The sequence below is a fragment of the Pipistrellus kuhlii genome, unplaced genomic scaffold (genome assembly GCF_014108245.1).
Source record: "Pipistrellus kuhlii isolate mPipKuh1 unplaced genomic scaffold, mPipKuh1.p scaffold_m20_p_1, whole genome shotgun sequence".
Classification (NCBI taxonomy): domain Eukaryota; kingdom Metazoa; phylum Chordata; class Mammalia; order Chiroptera; family Vespertilionidae; genus Pipistrellus; species Pipistrellus kuhlii.
The window spans coordinates 160,637,411-160,656,918 of NW_023425404.1; the positions used below are offsets into that span (position 1 = coordinate 160,637,411).

Sequence of the window (19,508 nt, forward strand, 5' to 3'; positions counted from 1 at the left end):
GGTACATGGGTGCCTCAAAGAAAGTACATAGAGTGAGAAGATGAAGCTGGAACCTTGGGGAATACCAAAACATAAGGACAGCTACAAGAGTATTAGGCATGTATCAAGAAATGGAAAAGAAGCATAGTTTATTAATTTTATTTGGAAACAAATGTAGGCAATGGAATTGGTGTTTGTGTGTTTATATGTAAATATAATGTTAGTATTTTGGTGAGCTATATCATTGGATAAATATTATGTTAACTTTAAGTTATCATTGATTCTTTCAGGTCTTTTTTATAACAGTACTTCAGTAAGAAATGAATTATCAGTACATGACAACAATGGGCGAAAATCTGCTAAAAAATCAAATCAATCATCTAAGAATATTGAGGGAAAAACTGCTCCATTCAAAGGTCAGAAGAAAGTGAATCCAGGCCGCTCCAGAACACAGAAGATTTTAAATGCAAAAGATTCCAGAAGAATTATTGACCATGATGAAATTTCTGGTTCTTCCCCAAATGAGTATTTGGAATGTGATGAGGCAGACATGGCTAAAAAGAAAGATGTTGATCATTCTGGGTAATGTCTATTATTCTAAATATAGTTATTTTTGTTCAGCATTTACTAGTTTGTGTTGTTTGATCATTTATAGAAAGATAGTTTAGCATAAAGGGCTCTGCAGCCTGACAGAGATGGTAGCCAGTCTCTGCTATTAGTTGGGTGACACCCCAAGCAAAGCAGTGCTCTGAATTTATTTGCTCATATTTAAATGGCAATTAATATTTGGCACATGAGAGATGAGTGATAATGTAAGTATTATTCTTGCCCGAGAGTTGCTTTCTTTTATTATGGTAAAAAACAGAACAGAATATTTATCATCTTAATCATTTTTAGGTATATAGTTTAATTTGCTTCTTTTTGAATGACATTAATGTGAATTTCATAATTAGGAATACATCATAATACTCCTCGTAAGATGGTAATAATTAACATATTATTGAGTGCTTATCATGTACCAAGTACTTGCTAGGTGCTTTCAGTGATTTCTCATCAGTCCTAACAACCTGGAGAATTAAGTATTATTATTTTTTTTTATAGTTTTAATTTTCAAGGCATTTTATTTTTAAAACAGGCTTCTGACCTATAAGCATTGTTCTTATGCATTTTTGCTTATAGCATTCTTTCATTCATTCAACAAATAAATACATTTTATGTGTAAGTCTGTAAGATGATATAGATATAACAAATAAATATCTAATAGAGTGCCCTAAAATATATTAGTGTATGTCGTTATGGTACCAAAAGAAATCACATACACATTTTATTTAACTTGTTCACGCTATTATCATTCTTTCTCATTCCGTTTCTTTTAACTGAAATATTTCAGATTTACAAATCAGAGTAACACCTGATTCTCCATGATCTCAGTTAAAAAATAAAACATTATAGGGATCATTGAAATCTCATATGTGACTTTGTTGAGCCCATTCCTCTTTCCCTTGTTAGAGGTAGCCACTACACTGAATTTGGTAGGTATCACTATCATGGATGTTTTTATATTTTTCCTACATATGCATGTATATATAAATAGCATGCTGTATTGTTTTAAAATTATGTAAAAATGGTTTCAGATTGTATATACCCTACTCTATCTTCTTATTTCCACTGTCACTGTATACATTTGAGACTATTCATGTTGATAAATGATTTATTTTCATTCCTTTATAGTGGAGCTTTGCAAACTTTCCTTGAAGGGCCAGATAGTAAATATTTTAGGCTTTTGGGCTAAAAGGCAAAATCAAAGCTATTATATAAATACTTAACCATTTAAAATGTAACCTTTACAAAATGTAAAAATTATTCTTAGCTCTTAGGACCTAAAAAAACAAGTGGCTGATTGAATTTTTAGTATCATTTTATATGGGCATATGAAAATGTATTCATCTAGCCTCTTGATAAAGTTTTCTAATTTTTCACTATTAGAAAAAAATTTTTCATGGACATTTTATATATGTTTTCTTGTGTATATGTGTAAAAGGTTTCCTGTAGCATTATATATAACAAGAAATAGGCTGACTAGGGGTATCAAAGAAAACAATTTCAGTTGTTGGTAAATTTTCTAAAACACTGTGATAGATTAACTATGTTGTATATAAAATAAAAATGTCCGTAGATAATGTCTTCTGTGTCCTCATTTCCATCTTAGGCCAGTTGTGTGCCATTTTTCTTTTCAGAATTTTTCAAATTAGTACTTTCTTGGTAGGTCTTTGAATCAAATTTCCTTCCTGGGCTAATTGTAAGTCCTAAGACTTGAACAGCGTTAGCTGTTATTGTTAACAAAATTGTCTACCCACCTGTGTGTTGTTTCTGAAAGAAATGTTTTATGAAGAAATGTAAATAATTACAAACTTTTCATTTTTATAGAGTTGCAGGAAGCTCAAAATATGAAGATAGTGTTATGACTGCAAAAAATGTTCATCTAAAACCTCAGAGCAATGGACATCCATGCAAGACACCAGCAGAGTCTGACTCTGATTCGGAAGAACCTAAAACTTTAGTTCTGGAAGGAAGGTATGCATGTGTTCTAAGAATTATAGGATTTCTTCATTATGTTAGTTATTCATTGCTTTGTAACATATTGCCTCAAATGTAATAGTGGCTTGCAAACATTTATTGTTTCATAGTTTTGTGGGTCAGAAATCTGGGATTGGTTTAGTTGGCTAGTTCTGTCTCAAGGATTTTCCTGAGGTATTGTATTTAAGATGTCGGTCTGGTATGTAGTCCTTTGAATGTTTGACTGGAACCTGAGGGTTTACTTACAAGGTGGCTCTTTCATATGGCTGTTGGCTGGAGGCCCCAGTTTCTTGCAGTTTTGTCCTCTCCATGGGACTGTTCAATATGGCAGCTAACCCCTCACAAAGCAAGTGATCTAAGAGAAAATATAACTTCAGTGGAGGTCAGAGTGTCTTTTAATGTTATTGAAGTTGCATACTGTCATTTCCACTTTATTCGTTAGAATCAAGACACTAAGTATAGACCACATTAAAGGAGAAGAGAATTAGGCCCTGCCTCTTGAAAGGAATTCCACAAATTCTTCGATATGGTATATTCAGTGGGCAAACCAGTTAACCTACTCTTATAATATCTGAAATCATATGCCCTTTTTAAAAATGAAGGAATGATAATTATAGATTGTCAGCCTTAAAGGATAACTAACTTTTCTTTACTGTTTGATGGGTTATGACTACAAGGACTATAATAGATACATAATAGGAGGAAAGGTATCTAGGACTGAGATAAGCTAAATCATCTCATATAATTTCTGGACATTATTTAAATTCCTGTTTTTGGTAGTAGTTTTTTTTTTAATTAAGTTGATTTATATCTACTTTTTTTATTATAATTATTTTTATCTAAATGTTATTTGATATGAGTTAAATTCATAACGCTGGTCAATGAGTTACTTTAAAAGGCTATATAAAATTCAGAATTTATCATGTTTGACAGTCAGTTATAGAATTAAATTATAGATTCTTTGTTTTATTCAGCAAGTAAGTATATTATTGATAACCTATAACATTGCTACTGGTTTTATAAGAAAGAAACCTTTTGTCAATTTTTAGGAGAAAAATTACCTTTAAGATAGACTATTAGATATATGCATTATGAAAGCACAGATTTTATAGTTTGCGTTATTTTTCTTAAGTGGACCTTCCAGGCTCAAGAATTATTTAATGTCTGGAAAGAATAATTCAGATGTAGATGATGAGGAAGTTCAGGAAAATTCAGGTAAGTTATCTTTCTTTTTCTACTGTCTTGATTTTTTATGGCATCATACATATGGAAATAGGTATGCTGTGTTTTTATCGGGTCTAGTAATAATTAATGTCGTTTTTTAACATTCATTTAAAATCTTGCTTGGTGTTGACTTGTATTGACATAACCTTCAAACACGTGGTATCTACAGAACGTGTGAAGTGCAATTAACAAGTTTTGCTTGAAAAAGTTTGTGTTTGGTTTGGTTTTTGTTGCAAAACTAGGGCTAAGAAGATGGCAGATGAAGAGCATATTTGGCACTGCATGCTTTACGAGTTCCAATTAGGAAGAAAAGCAAGTGAGGCTGCAAAAAACATCTGTAGTGCTCTTGGTCAAGATGTAGTTAGCGCCAGAAAATGCCAGCGTTGGTTTGAGAAATTTCGCGAGGGAAATTTTTCGTTAGATGACAAGAGTGGTCGAGGCCGTGTGTCCAATTTTGATCAAGAAGCTCTTCAAGCTCTTTTGGTGCAAAATCCTCAAATTACCCAACAAGAGCTTGCGACAACTTTAAATTGTTCACAAAAAACAATTTCCAATCAATTGCGTGCACTTGGCAAAGTCCAAAAGTTTGGAAAATGGGTTCCTCATGAGTTGACCGACAACAACCATAATCAAAGAGTCACAATTTGCAGTTCGCTCCTCTCTCGTCAAAACCGTTTGCCGTTTTTAGAGCAAATTGTTACCAGAGATGAAGAATGGGTGCTGCATGTTAATTTGAAAAGGCGGCCTCAATGGTTGGACAAAAATGAGGCTCCACAGCCCACGCCAAAACCTGACTTGCATGCGAAAAAAGTGATGTTGTGTGTTTGGTGGAATTTTAAAGGAATTCTTCATTATGAACTTTTACCATCTACCCAAACCATTACAAGTGCAGTGTATAGTGCCCAATTGGAAAGGTTAGCCCAAGCTTTAAGAGAAAAAGAACCCGCGCTGATTAATCGGAAGGGCGTAGTTCTTCACCACGATAACGCATGACCGCATACTGCAAGAATCACTGCTGAAAAACTGCGCCAGTTGGAATGGGAAGTTCTCCCTCAACCTGCATATTCTCCTGATATTGCCCCTTCCGATTACCATTTGTTTCGTTCTTTGCAAAACTTTCTTCTTGGAAAAAAATTTAATAATGAAGAATGACTCAAAAATGCATTGACCGAATTTTTTGCATCAAAATCACAAGAATTTTACAACAGAGGGATTAAAATGCTTCCTGAGCATTGGGCACAAGTAGTAGAAAACAACGGCAACTATAATGATTAAATTTTGTTGTATTGTTTAAATAAATTCGATTTAAAAAAGTATTAGAAAACGACATTAATTATTACTAGACCTAATATTTAAATTAACAGCAATGTCAAATGAGTATTGAATACTTACTTTTGTGAGCCTTACTATATGTTGTAATTTCTTATACTTAGGTGAGAGAGGGAGAAAGATAATAGGGAAGAGTGACAGTCCTTACTTTGAAGTAGGACATAATGAAGTCATTGACACTTAAGATATCTATTATACTTCAATATTTCAAAATTTTAAATTGGTAAGGGTGCATAAGTGAAATGAGATTAGTAATGTACTGATGATTCTTAGAGCTGAGTGATGAGTATATCAGGTTCATTATACTATTTTCTCTATTTTGAATATGTTTGAAATGTTCCATAATAAAGATTTTAAAAATGCATGTTAATGGAGTTTTATTTTTTTTATGCCTCTAAAGAATGTGTGCTTAGAATATTATGTTGTACTATTTTTTTCTTAATTCACTAAATCTTTTTTCCTTTAATTTTTTTTCTCCTGCGTTTAGATTTATTTTGTTATTTTTCTCCTCTAGGTTGAATGCTTTCTATATTTATTTTTCTACTTTTTATCTGGTAAATAAAAAGCAGTGAATTTTTCTGAGTAAAAGTTTTAGTTTAATTTTATAGTTTTTTTTTCAGTAGTTTCTTATTGTAGTGTATCAATTATAGTGATTTTTCTTTGATCTAAGAGTTACTTAGGAATGCATTAGTCAAGAACCTGGTCTGCAGAGTTAGGAATCTGGGAATGAGTCCAGCTCTACCACTTATTAGCTATGTTCTCTTAAGTAAGAAATTCCAGTATTCTTAATTTCAGCTGTAAAATGGTGATATCAATTCTAATCCCATAGATTGATATAAGGATTAATACAGATTCCTTGCTGTAATAGTATATATTAAATATGTAATGTTGGCTGTTATTTTACGAAGTTGTGTTTTGTTTTGCTCTATGTTAATAATTTTAGTTTCATTTCTTATACTGAGAACATTGGCCTATATTATTTATTTCTTGAATTTATTAAGGTTTTCTTTGTGTTCCAAAGTATGTTTAAAACACATAAAATTCATGGAAAATTCTTTTTTATAAATCTTCCATGGGTGGTTGAATAATGTAATATTTTTTGTGTGGATTTAAAAAATATATTCAGCCCAGCCAGTGTGGCTCATTGAACCAGGAGGCCATGGTTTAATTTTCTTGGTCAAGGAACATGCCCTTTGTGGGCTTGATCCCCAGTGGGGGCCATGCAGGAGGCAATCAGTCGATGATTCTCATCATTAATGTTTCTTTCTCTTCCTCACCCTTCTTCTCTGAAATCAATAAAAATATATTAAAAAACATATATATCCATTCATTATTTTATTTTTTAAAATATATTTTATTGATTTTTTTACAGAGAGGAAGGGAAAGAGATAGAAAGTTAGAAACCATCCATCAGCTGCGTCCTGCACACCCCCTGCTGGGAATGTACCTGCAACCAAGGTACTTGCCCTTGACCAGAATCGAACCTGGGACCCTTCAGTCCTCAGGCAGACACTGAGCCAAACAGGTTAGGGCAGTAAAAATATTCTTGAGTCATAATCATTTTTTCTTTAAACTATCTGGCTGTTGCTCTTTTGTCTCATCATACTTAATGTTTATGAGTAGAGATTTGAAGGCAGGTTTCTTTCTCTTTTTCTTAGTTGACAACCTGTTTTCTTTCATCTCCATGCTTATTAGGATTCTTTAATCTTTGAAATTCAGGAGTTGTGTCTGTGCTGCTTTTTAAAAAGTAACTTAAAGTGATTACAGACTTTATCCAGAAATCCTGTGTCCCCTTCATCTAGATTCTAACAGTTGTCAACATTTTACAACATTTGTTTCATCTTTCTCCTTGCCTTCCTTACATATAAGATTATATATATTACCACCATTGGCCTCTTCTGAACTTTTGAGAGCAAGTTGTAAATATATTCTGTCTTAGCTCAGTGGTCGGCAAACTGTGGCTCGCGAGCCACGGTTTGCCACTCTGTTGACTAATCAATTTGCTGATCACTGCTAGAGAAAAACACTTAAAAAACATTTTAATAATGTACTGATGTCTTTAACCTGAAGTCAGAACTTCTGGGTAAGGATAATGCCTTACGCAGTGATCAGCAAACTCATTAGTCAACAGAGCAGCAAACAGCAGCTCGCCGACCACTGTCTTAGTATATGTTTGTGTAATGCAAGACAAGAACATAATTACTCTTAGGCCAGGGATACTGTCTGTGTGGACTTAGCATGTTCTCCCCATGTCTGCATATGTTTTCTTGAGGTACTCTGGTTTCCTCCAACACCCGAAAGATATACACATCATGTGAATTGGCATGTCTAAATCGTTTCAGTCTGAGTGAATATGGGTATTTATTTGTGAGTGCTCTCTGTTATAGAAGGTCGTTCTGAGCAGAATTGGTTTTTACCTTTCTGTCCTGAGTGTCCAGGATAGGTTCCAGCCACCCGCGACCCTGAACTGGAATAAGTGGGTTGCAAAAGAATGGTCTTCTTTGCAATATTAGAAGTGTTTTGGGTCTTACTTTAGAAATTTGAGGATTTGGCTTTTGTGATCAGAAATATGCCTTAGGAACTTAACCCTTACTTATATCAGTTAGCCTGTGGTAAAATTGGTTTCCTTATATGTTGTTTTACTTAAAGCCACAGTTTCCAAGACCTTATTGACAACATTAAGTGAGGACTTACTGTATTCCTTCTGTACTTCATGCAGATTTCACCAGCAGTTCCACCAGTGTTCCTTTTTCTCTCTGGTTCTGGATCTAGTCCAGGATCATGGATTGCATTTGGCTCTCTTCTACCTTCAGTTTCCTTCAATAAGGAACATTTACTTAGTCTTAGGCTTTTACTAATTTTTCTGACCATTACATTTTTTATTTTTTTTTTTGAGAAAGTACAAGCTTTTCATTCTTTAGAATGACCTTCAACCTGGGTCTCTCTGATGTTTCCTTATTATTAGCTACCAGCCAGGTACATCTTGACATAAATACTACAGAAATGATGCTTGTTTTTTGCGCATCATGTTAAAAGGTGCACAATGTTGCCTCATCTCCTACTGATGATGTTAGTCTGGATCACCTACTCAAGTTATTGCTAGATTTCGCTACTCTAAAGATACAGATTTTCTTTTTCATAATTGACTAGAGGCCCCGTTGCACAAAGATTCATGCAATAGACCTTCCTTTCCCTGGCTGAAGACCTTCCTTCCCCTGGCTGCTGGCACCAGTTTTCCTCAGGCAGCCAGGACCCAGACTTTGCTCTGGCCACTGCCATCAGTCTTCGCTACAGCCAGAGCCTTCAGTCTTCGCTCCGGCCGGAACACCTCTCTTGTAGCACCCTCTGCCCTTTCTCCCCCTCTCAGAGCAGGCGTCCTGCTCCACCCAGCTGCTCCATGCCTGCATGCGTGCTGCCCAGAGGCCCAGAGCAGCTGGGGGGGAGGGGAGCCTCCATCTTTGTTGGGCTAATTTGCATATTCACTCCTGATTGGATGGTGTGTGTCGTTTAGTGATGGTCAATTTGCATATTTCTCTTTTATTAGTGTAGATGTGTTTTGTGGAGTGATGCTCTGATACTGTTTTAATAATTTATTTCTTTTCAAACTTCCACATCAATCTTATCACCCATTAACATTCCTACCTGAACCATCAGCCATTAGTGATACCAAATTATTTGCTATTTCTGTTTCTAATTACTTTTCAATTAGCATTCTATAAGAAATAGTGTGTTTTTTGTTGTTGTTTTTTTATCCCCTTCACCATTTGTTTATGCATTATTTATATTACTAGAGGTCAGGTGCACAAAATTCATGCCCAGGTAGGGTCCCCTAGGCTTGGCCAATAATCAGGGCCAGTCTGTGGAGTGACCGGTAGGGCTATTGAGGGCCTTGGCTGGCCTGGAGTCTGCATGCTAGGGCAGCTCCTGCTTTGGGCATCTGTTCCCTGTGGTCAGTGTGTGTCATAGCAACTGGTCATTTCGCTCTTCTGTCCACTATTCGGTAGATTTGCATATTAGACTTTTATTATATAGGAGTAAATGTTTTGTTTAAGGGGTTGTAACATTTATTGTTTATTCTAGTACTCAAATTTTGCCATGTTTGGCTAGTAGGTATCTTTTCAACTGGTCCCTATGCCCTTTTATTATTTCTATCATGTTTTGAATACTTTCTTATTTTATTGGGTTAGGATGTTCTAGTTCCCATGCCTCAACTCTGGAATCAGTTATTTCTTCTAAAAGGCTAGTTTCTTTTTAATGGAGGATGGCATGTAGAAGCTCAGATCTGGGTGTTTGGTGTGCTCATTTAACTGGAATATCATTGCTTCTAGGTTCTTTTAGTGGACTGAAATACAAAATAGATACACACATACCTATATATCTACACTGTATACATACATAAGCATCTATATCTATTTCTGTATTTACATTTAGAAATTAAGAGTTCATATCAGTACATCTGGCACAGTCCAATTAAAAAAAATTATATATATATATATATATATATATATATATATATATATATATATATATTTTTTTTAATTGATTTTTTACAGAGAGGAAGAGAGAGGGATAGAGAGCTAGGAACATCAATGAGAGAGAATCATTGATCAGCTGCCTCCTGCACACCCCCCGCTGGAGATGTGCCCTCAACCAAGGTACATGCCCTTGACTGGAATCGAACCTGGGACCCTTCAGTCCGCAGGCTGACGCTCTATCCACTGAGCCAAACCAATTTCGGCCAGAGTCTATTTTTATAAACTCCTTCTCAGGTAGTGAGAAACTGGTTCCTATTTCTTGCTTTGTTCCTTCTCTGACTCCACCAGCTGCCTCTAAGACTGCTGTGGGAAGATTTCAAGCAATGACTAGTTTTCTAATTGTGCCAGAGAGGATTTCATTGTAAATTGGATATTTTTCTTTTTGGTAATATCTTAATTGAGATACCAGAGGCCCAATGCATGACATTTGTGCACTTGCAGGGGAGTTCTTCAGTCTGGCCTGCACCCTTTTTCAGTCAGGGACCCCTGAGGGGTCCTTAGTGCTGCCACAGAGGCAGGAGAGGCTCCCACCACTGCTGCTGCACTTGCCAGCCATGAACCCAGCTTCTGGCTGAGCAGCATCGTTCACCCCCCCCCTCCCCCATTGCGTGTGCGCCTCCAGGACTCTGCCTTTTGTGGCTCCTCTGAGTTTCTGCCTGACAGTCCAGATTTCCCCCATAACAGACTGGGTCTCCAGGGGCTCACCCAGAACTTGGATTCAGTGTAGTCGGAAGCTTTTTTCTCCCTTCCGCCAGAGAAAGCCAGCCAGGCACTCAGCCTCCCTTCCTCTCTGTGAGTGTCTCCATACCTCAACCCTTTGCAGCTCCTCTGATTCTCTGTGAGCTTTTCTCTTTCCTTCTAGTTGTAGAATTTCCACTCAGACAGCTTTCCTGTGGTTCTGGATGATGTCTGTTCTGTCTTTTAGTTGTAGTTTTGAAATTGTTATGAGAGGCAGCAGTTTAGGTACTTACCTATGCCTCCATCCTGGTTTTCTGTTTCAGATCTAATTTTATTTAAAATACTTATACTGAAGTTAACCAGTTAATATACTTTAGCTCAACATGAAATTAGTGCCCTTGTTTATGAAATTATCTTTTGCGTTTTGCAGATAACTCAAGAGTAAAAAGATCTGAAGTAACACAAGAGAACAAAATACATCACAAATTAGGTAAGATTATTTTTTTCTTTTAATGTATTTATATTATAAAACCTGTTTCTAAATATAACTTAATTTTTCTCAAGTAGGAGAAATATTATTTGGATTAATCGGTAGGTGAACTAAAACTACATATTTAATTTTTATGAATTTCATAAGTAAATCATCATAAGTCACGTGAGTTTCTTTATTATCAATATGTAAATTCTGTAGTTCTCATTCTTTGTTTCAGAGTAAGGAACATGATCTTATCTAGGCTAAGGATCTAGGATGGAAAATTCTATAAAATATAACTGCTAAGTAAATGGTATTCTTGACAACTTCCCTACTCATTTTTACCCAGTTCACTCCTAAATAAAGAGATAGCTTGGATAGCTAAATATTATAGTAGGCTGGGAGCTGGGCCATCCATGCAAAAGCCCATGTGAGGATTAAAACTCCATGGTTCTTCCCCAAAGAGATATTTGCCAGTCAAGATTCGTGGCACTTCTCATCTTTGTGGAATTAGAGTGGCTTTTCTGTTTCTTCCTATACTTGAGGCTGTGGATGCTCCTGTGCTATAACTGAAGAGATCCAGTATGAATGGAGCTTTCTCTAGTTGCTTCAACCATAAACTCATATCTCAGTTAGTATTTTGGAAGCCCATCTGATATAACTTGTAGTACTTAATTCTTGTCTTGGAGTGGAATGATGAGTAGAGTCAGGAATAGGCAAACAGAAGAAAAAATGTCCCTGGGCAAGGGCTCCAGTAACCAAAGAGGAAAACAAGCATTATTCCTGAGAACAGGAGGCAACTTCGGCGTGGTGGAACTTCTATAGTATATGGACAACAGTTGACAAAGTAAATATGAGCACTAACAGAGGTTCAGTTCCAGCATAGAAGACTTTCTGCTTCTAAATTACTATTTTTCAGTTTAAAAAGTCAGCAAATGAACTGAATATAAAGATAGTCACTGTTGAGGACTCGGTTAGTAGCTAGTATTGACATGGAAGAAATTCCTCAAAGCAGAAATATAAAAGATGAAAACTATGAGAAAAAAATAAAGTCAGTGGAAATAACATTGGAGACAACAGACAAAACATGCAGATAATAGTTTTATCTGTAGTTTGAATGAGTTTATCAACTGGCAGACAGAATTATTGAAAAAGATATATCTCTATACATAAGTGAATAAAATTCCAGGATGTGAGTCATCTCTTTGTTCATGGATGATTCAGCGTATCCATGCTTTAATCACTTAGTGGCTGTCTGGGTTATCAGATATATTGTTGCAGCTTTGCAGTGCTTGTGTTCAAGTAACCATATTTTTTTTTTTTTTTTTTTTTTTTTTTTTTTTTTTTTTTTTTTTTTTTTTTTTTTTTAGTTTTTATTGTTCATTTTTTTACAAATGTTCCTCCCCCCCCCCCCACCATTGCTCTCCTCCACCAGGTTCCCACCCCACCCTCTGCCCTTTTCCCTCTCCCCATTGTCCTCATCCATAGGTGCACAGTTTATGTTCAGTCTCTTCCCACGCCCCCCTCTCCCCTTTTCCCCAAGAACAAACAGTTCACTCCCCTTCCATACCTCTGATTCTATTATATTCAACAGTTAATATTGTTCATAAGATTTTTTAAATTTCCTTGGTTTTTAGATTCACTTGTTGATAGTTACATATTTGTTGTTCATAATTTTTATCTTTGTTTACTTTCTCTTCTGAAATAACCCCCTTCAGCAATTCATATAATTCTGGTTTGGCGGTGATGAACTCCTTTAGCTTTTTTTTATTAGTGAAGCTCTTTATCTGGCCTTCGATTCTGAGTGATAGCTTTGCTGGGTAGATTATTTTTGGCTGTAGGTTTTTGCTATTCATCACCTTGAATATTTCTTGCCATTCCCTTCTGGCCTGCATGGTTTCTGTTGAGAAGTCAGCTGACAATCGTATAGGTGCTCCTTTGTAGGTTACTACCTTCTTTGCTCTTGCTTCTTTTAATATTCTCTCTTTGTCTTTTGCTCTTGGAATTTTAATAATGATGTGTCTCGGTGTGGTCCTCTTTGGATTCCTTTTGTTTGGAGTTCTGTGTGCTTCCTGGACTTGCAAGTCTAATTCTTTCACCAGGTGGGGGAAGTTTTCTGTCACTATTTCTTTCAGTATGTTTTCGATATCTTGCTCTCTCTCATCTTCTGGGACCCCCATAATTCTGATGTTGGTTCGCTTGAAGTTGTCCCAGAGGTTTCTTACATTATCTTCAATTTTCTGGATTCTCTTGCCTTCTAGCTTCTGTGGAGGAGTGTCTTCTGGCTCTATATGTTCCAAATCTTTGACTTGATTCTTGCGATCTTCCCTTCTGTTTTTAGGACTCTGTAAAATATTTTTTATTTCAGACAATGTATTCTTTATTTCTTGTTGATCCCTTATCATTTCTTGTTGACTCCTTATTAATTCTAGTTGATCTCTTTTCATATCCTCATAGGCCTTGTCCATCTTTTCTAAGAAATTCTTGAAAAACCTTATAAGCGTAGATTTGAACTCTATATCCAGACGCTTTTTGTCCTCCATTTCTTTTGTTTGTGATCTATTTTGTTGTCGCATTTCGCAGTTACAGATGGGACGGGATTTCAGGGTGGAGCCTGCAGCTTTGGCTTCCGTCAGCCCCGCCCTATGCAGGTCCTTCAGTGCTCGCTGCCAGCGCCTCTGAGAGAAAGGTGCCCTTGATTTTCGCCTGCTGCCAAACAGTCTATGCTCTCCCACAATGAGCCCGGTATTAGGGTTCAGTTCAATTGGAAGTGGAGTTGGAGGTGGCGTTCAGAGCAGTCTGGAGCCCAGGTCTCCTTCCCGTCAGGGCAATCCCGCGGCACAGCCTACCGTCCCTTCTCTGCGCGCAGTGTGCGCACCTCCGGGACCTCCTTTCGCCTCTCCCCGGGGTTCCGCCTTACAGCCCGGCTCCCTATGGCTGAGCCTGAGTCCCCGGGGTCTGGCCTGGAACTGGGGTTCAGAGCAGTCAGGGGCCCAGCACAGTCGGAGTTTTATCTCCTTTCCGCTAGAGAACGCCCGCCAGGCACTCGGCCTCCCTCCTCTCCGGCTCCGTCCTCTCCACGAGCTCCGCGTGTCTCCATACCTTGGGCTTTTCCAGCTCCTCCGCGCCTCCTTCTGGTTTTCTCCTTGCTTCTCGCTGTAGAATTTCCAGTCAGTCAACCTTCCTGTAGTTCTGGGCAATGTCCGTTTTATATTTTAGTTGTAATTTATTGAAATTGTTGTGTGCGGCTGCGGCTAGGTGTTCACCTGGGCGCAGCCATCTTGGATCTTCTCAAGTAACCATATTTTACTTAATAATGGTCCAATTGTGCAAGAATAGTGATGCTAGCAATTCAGATATGCCAAAGAGGAGCCAAATTGGCTTCCTTTAAGTGAAAAGGTATGTATAGAGGAGAAACATAGTATATATAATGTTTGGTACTATTTGCAGTTTTGGGCATCCATTGGGGAGGTCTTGGAACATATCTCCAGTTGAAAAGGGGGGACGAATATAATCTAAAAGTGTTTCCTTTTACTAGATGACAAAAAAGAGAATAGCTTATCTTTGTAAGGAATATAGTTTTTTATATAATCATGAAAAAAATAAGAGTTTGTTTTTGAGTGTCAGGAATGGGAAGGTAAGCAATAGTAGAGTGAAAAAGCACAGTACAACTTTAAAGTTACCAAGAAGAGAGCAGAAAAGAAATGATCATTTTATCAAACCAATAAAAATTAGAAGTATCACTAATACAACTTGTAAATATAAAATAAGATGGAACGAATAAAAGTCAGGTTGTTACACTAAATAAGTATGAATGAATTGAATTCCTCTACTAAGATAGAGACTATCAGATAGAGACTATCAGACTTATTATTTCATTAAGTGTAATTGAATTCACACATAATACAAATTCACCTATATGCTTTAAGGAACACCTAAAAACAAGTTTTAAAATAAACGTTTGTTAAATAATTACATAGGCTAATGTAAACAAAAATAAAATAGTGAAATTTTAATATTAGGCAAAGTGTAATTTAAGATTAAAATAAAAGTGTTGAATGAAGGGTATAGAACAGCATTCGGCAAACCGTAGCTCTTGAACCACATGAGGTTCTTTGGCTCCTTGAGTGTGGCTCTTCCACAAAATACCACGTGCGGGTGCGCACATACAGTGCGATTGAAACTTTGTGGCCCATGCGCAGAAGTTGGTTTTCGTCCTGGGTGAGTCTATTTTGAAGAAGTGGCATTAGAACACTCAAGGGGCCAAAGAGCTGCAGTTTGCGGACCATAATGACAAGAACAATTTATAACGAAGATAAAAAATTAAACAACTAGTAACTAAAATATGTAAGAAAAAAATAAGAAAAGTCAAGGAGGTTTTCATTTAAACAATACAGTTAGACTGGGAAATTTAGACAGCACTAGCAAACAAAAATAACAACATAGGAATTTGATTATATAGCCAGCTTAGTATATAAAACTTTGCATTGTTCAAATAAAGAGAGTGTGTATGTGTATTATACACACAAACATATACACATATGATTGCCCCAATTTACACATTTCCTATTATGGAGCATTTAGATGGCTTTCAATTTAAATTTTTCTGTTATAAATAGAACTACCATAACTTTTTATACCTATAGCTTTGTCCATTTTTGTGAACAAATTCATTTTTTCGAAATGAAATTTGAGTGAAAGAGTATTATAATTATAGGTATTGTCAAATTGTCTTCATTCATTTGACATTTCTACCTAAAATATGAAAATTCCTATGTACCTTTAAACATCATTAACCCTGGGTATTATCAATTTTTTAAAATCTTTGCCAATCTAGTAGCCTAGTTCTTCATTGGCATTTCTTTAATTATTAGCACAACTAATTATGTTTTAACCTTTTTTTTTTTTTAATGTCTTGTCTGAAAGCATTGTTAATGTTCTAGAAAGTTCTTTCCACTGCCAAGTATCATTCAACTAAACATTTATATGTCTTCATTTTTGTCTAATATCTTTATACAGTATTGCCCTCCAACACACCAAACCTGCGCAGGACCAAGAGAATACGATTGAAACCTTTGGAATACTGGCGGGGGGAGCGAGTAGATTATCAAGAAAGGAAATCAGGTAAAATTTACACTTTAATGTCTGAGAATAAAAAAAAATAATTATGAAGATTGCTACAGTTTACTTGTTTACATTATGTGCTACATATTTATTCATTATATGCCCCAAAATGTAATAAGAATAGATTGAGATCCAGATTTCTCTAATTATTATAGAGATGCTGATTTCTTTTTCTTTTTGGTAGTACTTTGAATGTGTGGCTTTATAGAGTGTTATTATTTCAATACCATGTAACAAGGTTTCTAATTGCATAAAATTATGCATAACTTAGAACATGAGAAAATTATAATTATGGAACAGATTAATTATTAATTATTAATCTCATTCCCTTTCATCATCATGTATTTCTACAGCAATGGTAGAGGGTGGGCAAGAAAGTATAGTCAGTGTTATCCTGAAGTTATTTCTTCTTTTTGATGGATAAATCTAAAATCAAAGGACTAAACTCAGCTGTGGATTGCTATAATTATTTCATTGCTGCCTTTTGTTTATTTGTTATAAACCTTTACTGACGACTGTTGTTTTTAAGCATCAGAGGTCATTTAATCATTTTTTCCCCATGTAATCATTTAACCAGTGCTTCTAGATTTAGGATAGTAGAGTCATTAGTGAAATGGGTTGGTATTTATGTTATATGAAGTACTAGTTAGAGAATATAGTAATAATAATGTATTTTGTATTTTGTAAAGAAATTGCTGTAATAATTTAGAGTTCTGCTTCAAAGTTTTCACTTTTACATGTATAATACTTTTATCTTTTTTTTGTTATTGTTATTAAATTTCAGGAGGATTTGTAATTGGTGGAATATTGTCTCCAGAAACAGTATCATCTAAAAGAAAGGCAAAAGGAGAAACGAAAAAAGCCAAGCAGAGAGATAACAGGAAAAGGATCTGTCTCGATAATGATGAAAGAAGTATGAACTTAGTTCTGAAAATTACATTTACATTATTTTATAAAAGTGCTTTGAAAAGTAACTTTTTTCTAATTTTGAAATTACCTATGAAAACTTCGGGTATTAGGGTAAATTACTTTTTATTGAGTTTTATAGAGGAAGGAAGGGAGAGAGAAAAACATCAGTGTCAGAGTGAAACATCAACTGGCTGCCTCCCACATGTCCCCTACTGGTGATTGATCCTGCAAGTCAGGCAATGTGCTGTGATTGGGAATCGAGCTTGCAACCTTTCTATGCACAGGAAGACACCCAAACATTGAACCACAGTGGCAGGGCGGGTAATTCGCTTTTTAATGTCTTCTATTCTCCCACCCCCGATTTTAAAAGTAAATTGATTTAATTTTTAGATTCTTTAATGTATTTTTCAATTACAGTTGACGTTCAGTATTATATTGATTTTAGGTCAACACATATAGTGGTTAGATATTTTTATAACTTAGGAAGTGATCCCCTGATAAGCCTAGTAATCTCCTGGGACCATATATAATTATTACAATCTTATTGACTATATTCTCTATGTTGTACTTTACATCCTTTGACTCTTTTATAACTATCAATTTGTACTTCTTAATTCCTTTATCTTTTTTACCCAGCCCCCCACTGACACCACCCCCACCCCACCAAATCTGGCAACAGTTTGTGCTCTGTATCTGTGTCTATTTTTGTTGTTCATTTGTTTTTGTTTTTAATTTTTTTTCTTTATTGATTAATGTATTACATATGTGTCCTTACTCTCCCTTCCTACTACCCCTCCCCCCACTCATGCCCTTACCCCCCATGTCTGTGTCCATTGGTTAGGCTTATATGCATGCATACAAGTCCTTTACTTGATCTCTCCCTCTTACCCCCACCCTCTCCTACCTTCCTTCTGTGGTTTGACAGCCTGATTCATGCTTCTCTATCTCTGGATCTGTTTTTATTGATAAGTTTATGTTGTTCATTATATTCCACAAATGAGTGAGATTCTACAAATAAATGAAATCATATGGTATTTGTCCTTATCTAACTTATTTCACTTAGCATAATACCCTCTAGGTCCATTCATGGTTGTCACAAATGGTGATCTTTAATTCTTTTTTATGGCCAATTGATATTTTATTGTATATAGTAAGTCCTCGGGTTACATTTGAGATCAGTGTAATGTGATTTTTGCCACAAGTCGGAACCCACCTACATAAGCATATATGTCACTCACATGGAGTACATACACAGCAGTAATGAAGTGAAACAACAAAATAAAATTAAAAGAAAGATAACAATCCTGACCTTTACTTATAGTAAATAAGTAATAAAAAAACCCATAAAATACATATGTATATATGTAGAAATGATGGAACTTATTATTATTTTTTTTAATAAATAAATGGGAAATGGTGACATAACCACAAAATGATATATGTCGAGTCCGACGTAACCTGAGGACTACCTGTATATGTATCACAATTTATCTATTGGTCTATCTATGGACACTTAGGTTACTTTCATATCTTGGCTAGTATAAGTAATACTGCAATACTATAGAGGTACACACAGCTTTTCGATATAGTGTTTTAGATTTCTTTGGGTAAATACTCAGAAGTGAAATTTCTGGGTCATAAGTTAGTTTTTTGTGTATTTTTTTGAGGAACTTTCATACTGTGTATCGTTTCATATAGTGACTGCACCAATTTACATTTCAACAATGCACTAAAGTTCTCTTTTTTCCACATTCTTGCCAGTACTTCCTGTTTATTGTTATTGATGATAGCCATTCTGACAGGAGTGAGGTGGTATCTCATTGTGGTTTAATATAATTAATTAATAAATTAGTTTGATTTTTAGAATACATTTATTAAAGGTGGGGACAGTGAAACAAGGAAAAACCTAGAATAAAAGGAGCAACAGGCGATTAGGCAAGGCTGCTCTGGCTCTCTAGAAACATTATGGGAAAAAAGTTAGCCAAGATGGGGCTGCTGTAAGCTCACTGAAAAGTTAGAAAAAGGGGGCCAATTGTTCCCATGGTTCTAAGTCTTTAAGAGAAAGAAAATTTAGCAGAAACCGGTTTGGCTTAGTGGTAGAGCGTCGGTCTGCCGACTGAAGGGTCCCAGGTTCGATTCTGGTCAAGGGCATGTACATTGGATGCGGGCACATCCCCGGTAGGGAGTGTGCAAGAGGCAGCTGGTCGATGTTTCTCTCTCATCGATGTTTCTAGCTCTCTATCTCTCTCTCCCTTTCTCTCTGTAAAAAATCAATAAAAAATATATTTTAAAAAAAAGAGAGAAAGAAAATTTACTTGGAAAGGATATGCTTCATTGAGATTTTAATTTGCATTTCTTTGATGATTAGTGATATTGATCCTTTTTCATGTCTGTTGGTAGCTATGTTTTCTTTGGAGAAATGTCTATTAAGATTCTCTGGCCATTTTCAAATTGGATTTCTTGGTTTTTGCTAAGTTGTATGAGTTCTTTCTAAATTTTGGGTGTTAAGCCATTATTGGAAGTATCACGGGCTGATTTCTTCTTCTATTCAGTAAGTTGTCTTTTTGTTTGGTTCAGTGGTTTCCTTGGCTGTGCAAAAACTTTAGTTTCAGGTAACCCCATTGGATTGTTTTTTGTTTGGTTATTGAGAAGACGTATCCAAAAAGTTGTTACTTAGGGTG

General features: G+C 35.8%; 1 protein-coding gene across 5 annotated transcripts in view; it reads left to right on the plus strand.

Moving 5' to 3' along the window:
- CENPC (centromere protein C) overlaps positions 1-19,508 on the plus strand; it is a 53,769-nt gene that overhangs the window by 26,893 nt on the left and 7,368 nt on the right. For 4 of the 5 annotated variants that reach the window (XM_036415090.2, XM_036415061.2, XM_036415084.2 and 1 more), the window contains 6 exons: positions 270-561; positions 2,407-2,553; positions 3,689-3,771; positions 10,753-10,812; positions 15,814-15,918; positions 16,703-16,831. In XM_036415090.2, the coding sequence (XP_036270983.1) occupies positions 270-561; positions 2,407-2,553; positions 3,689-3,771; positions 10,753-10,812; positions 15,814-15,918; positions 16,703-16,831 (816 nt within the window). The remainder of the gene's footprint in view (positions 1-269; positions 562-2,406; positions 2,554-3,688; positions 3,772-10,752; positions 10,813-15,813; positions 15,919-16,702; positions 16,832-19,508) is intronic. The other variant, XM_036415076.2, reaches the window with a different exon arrangement.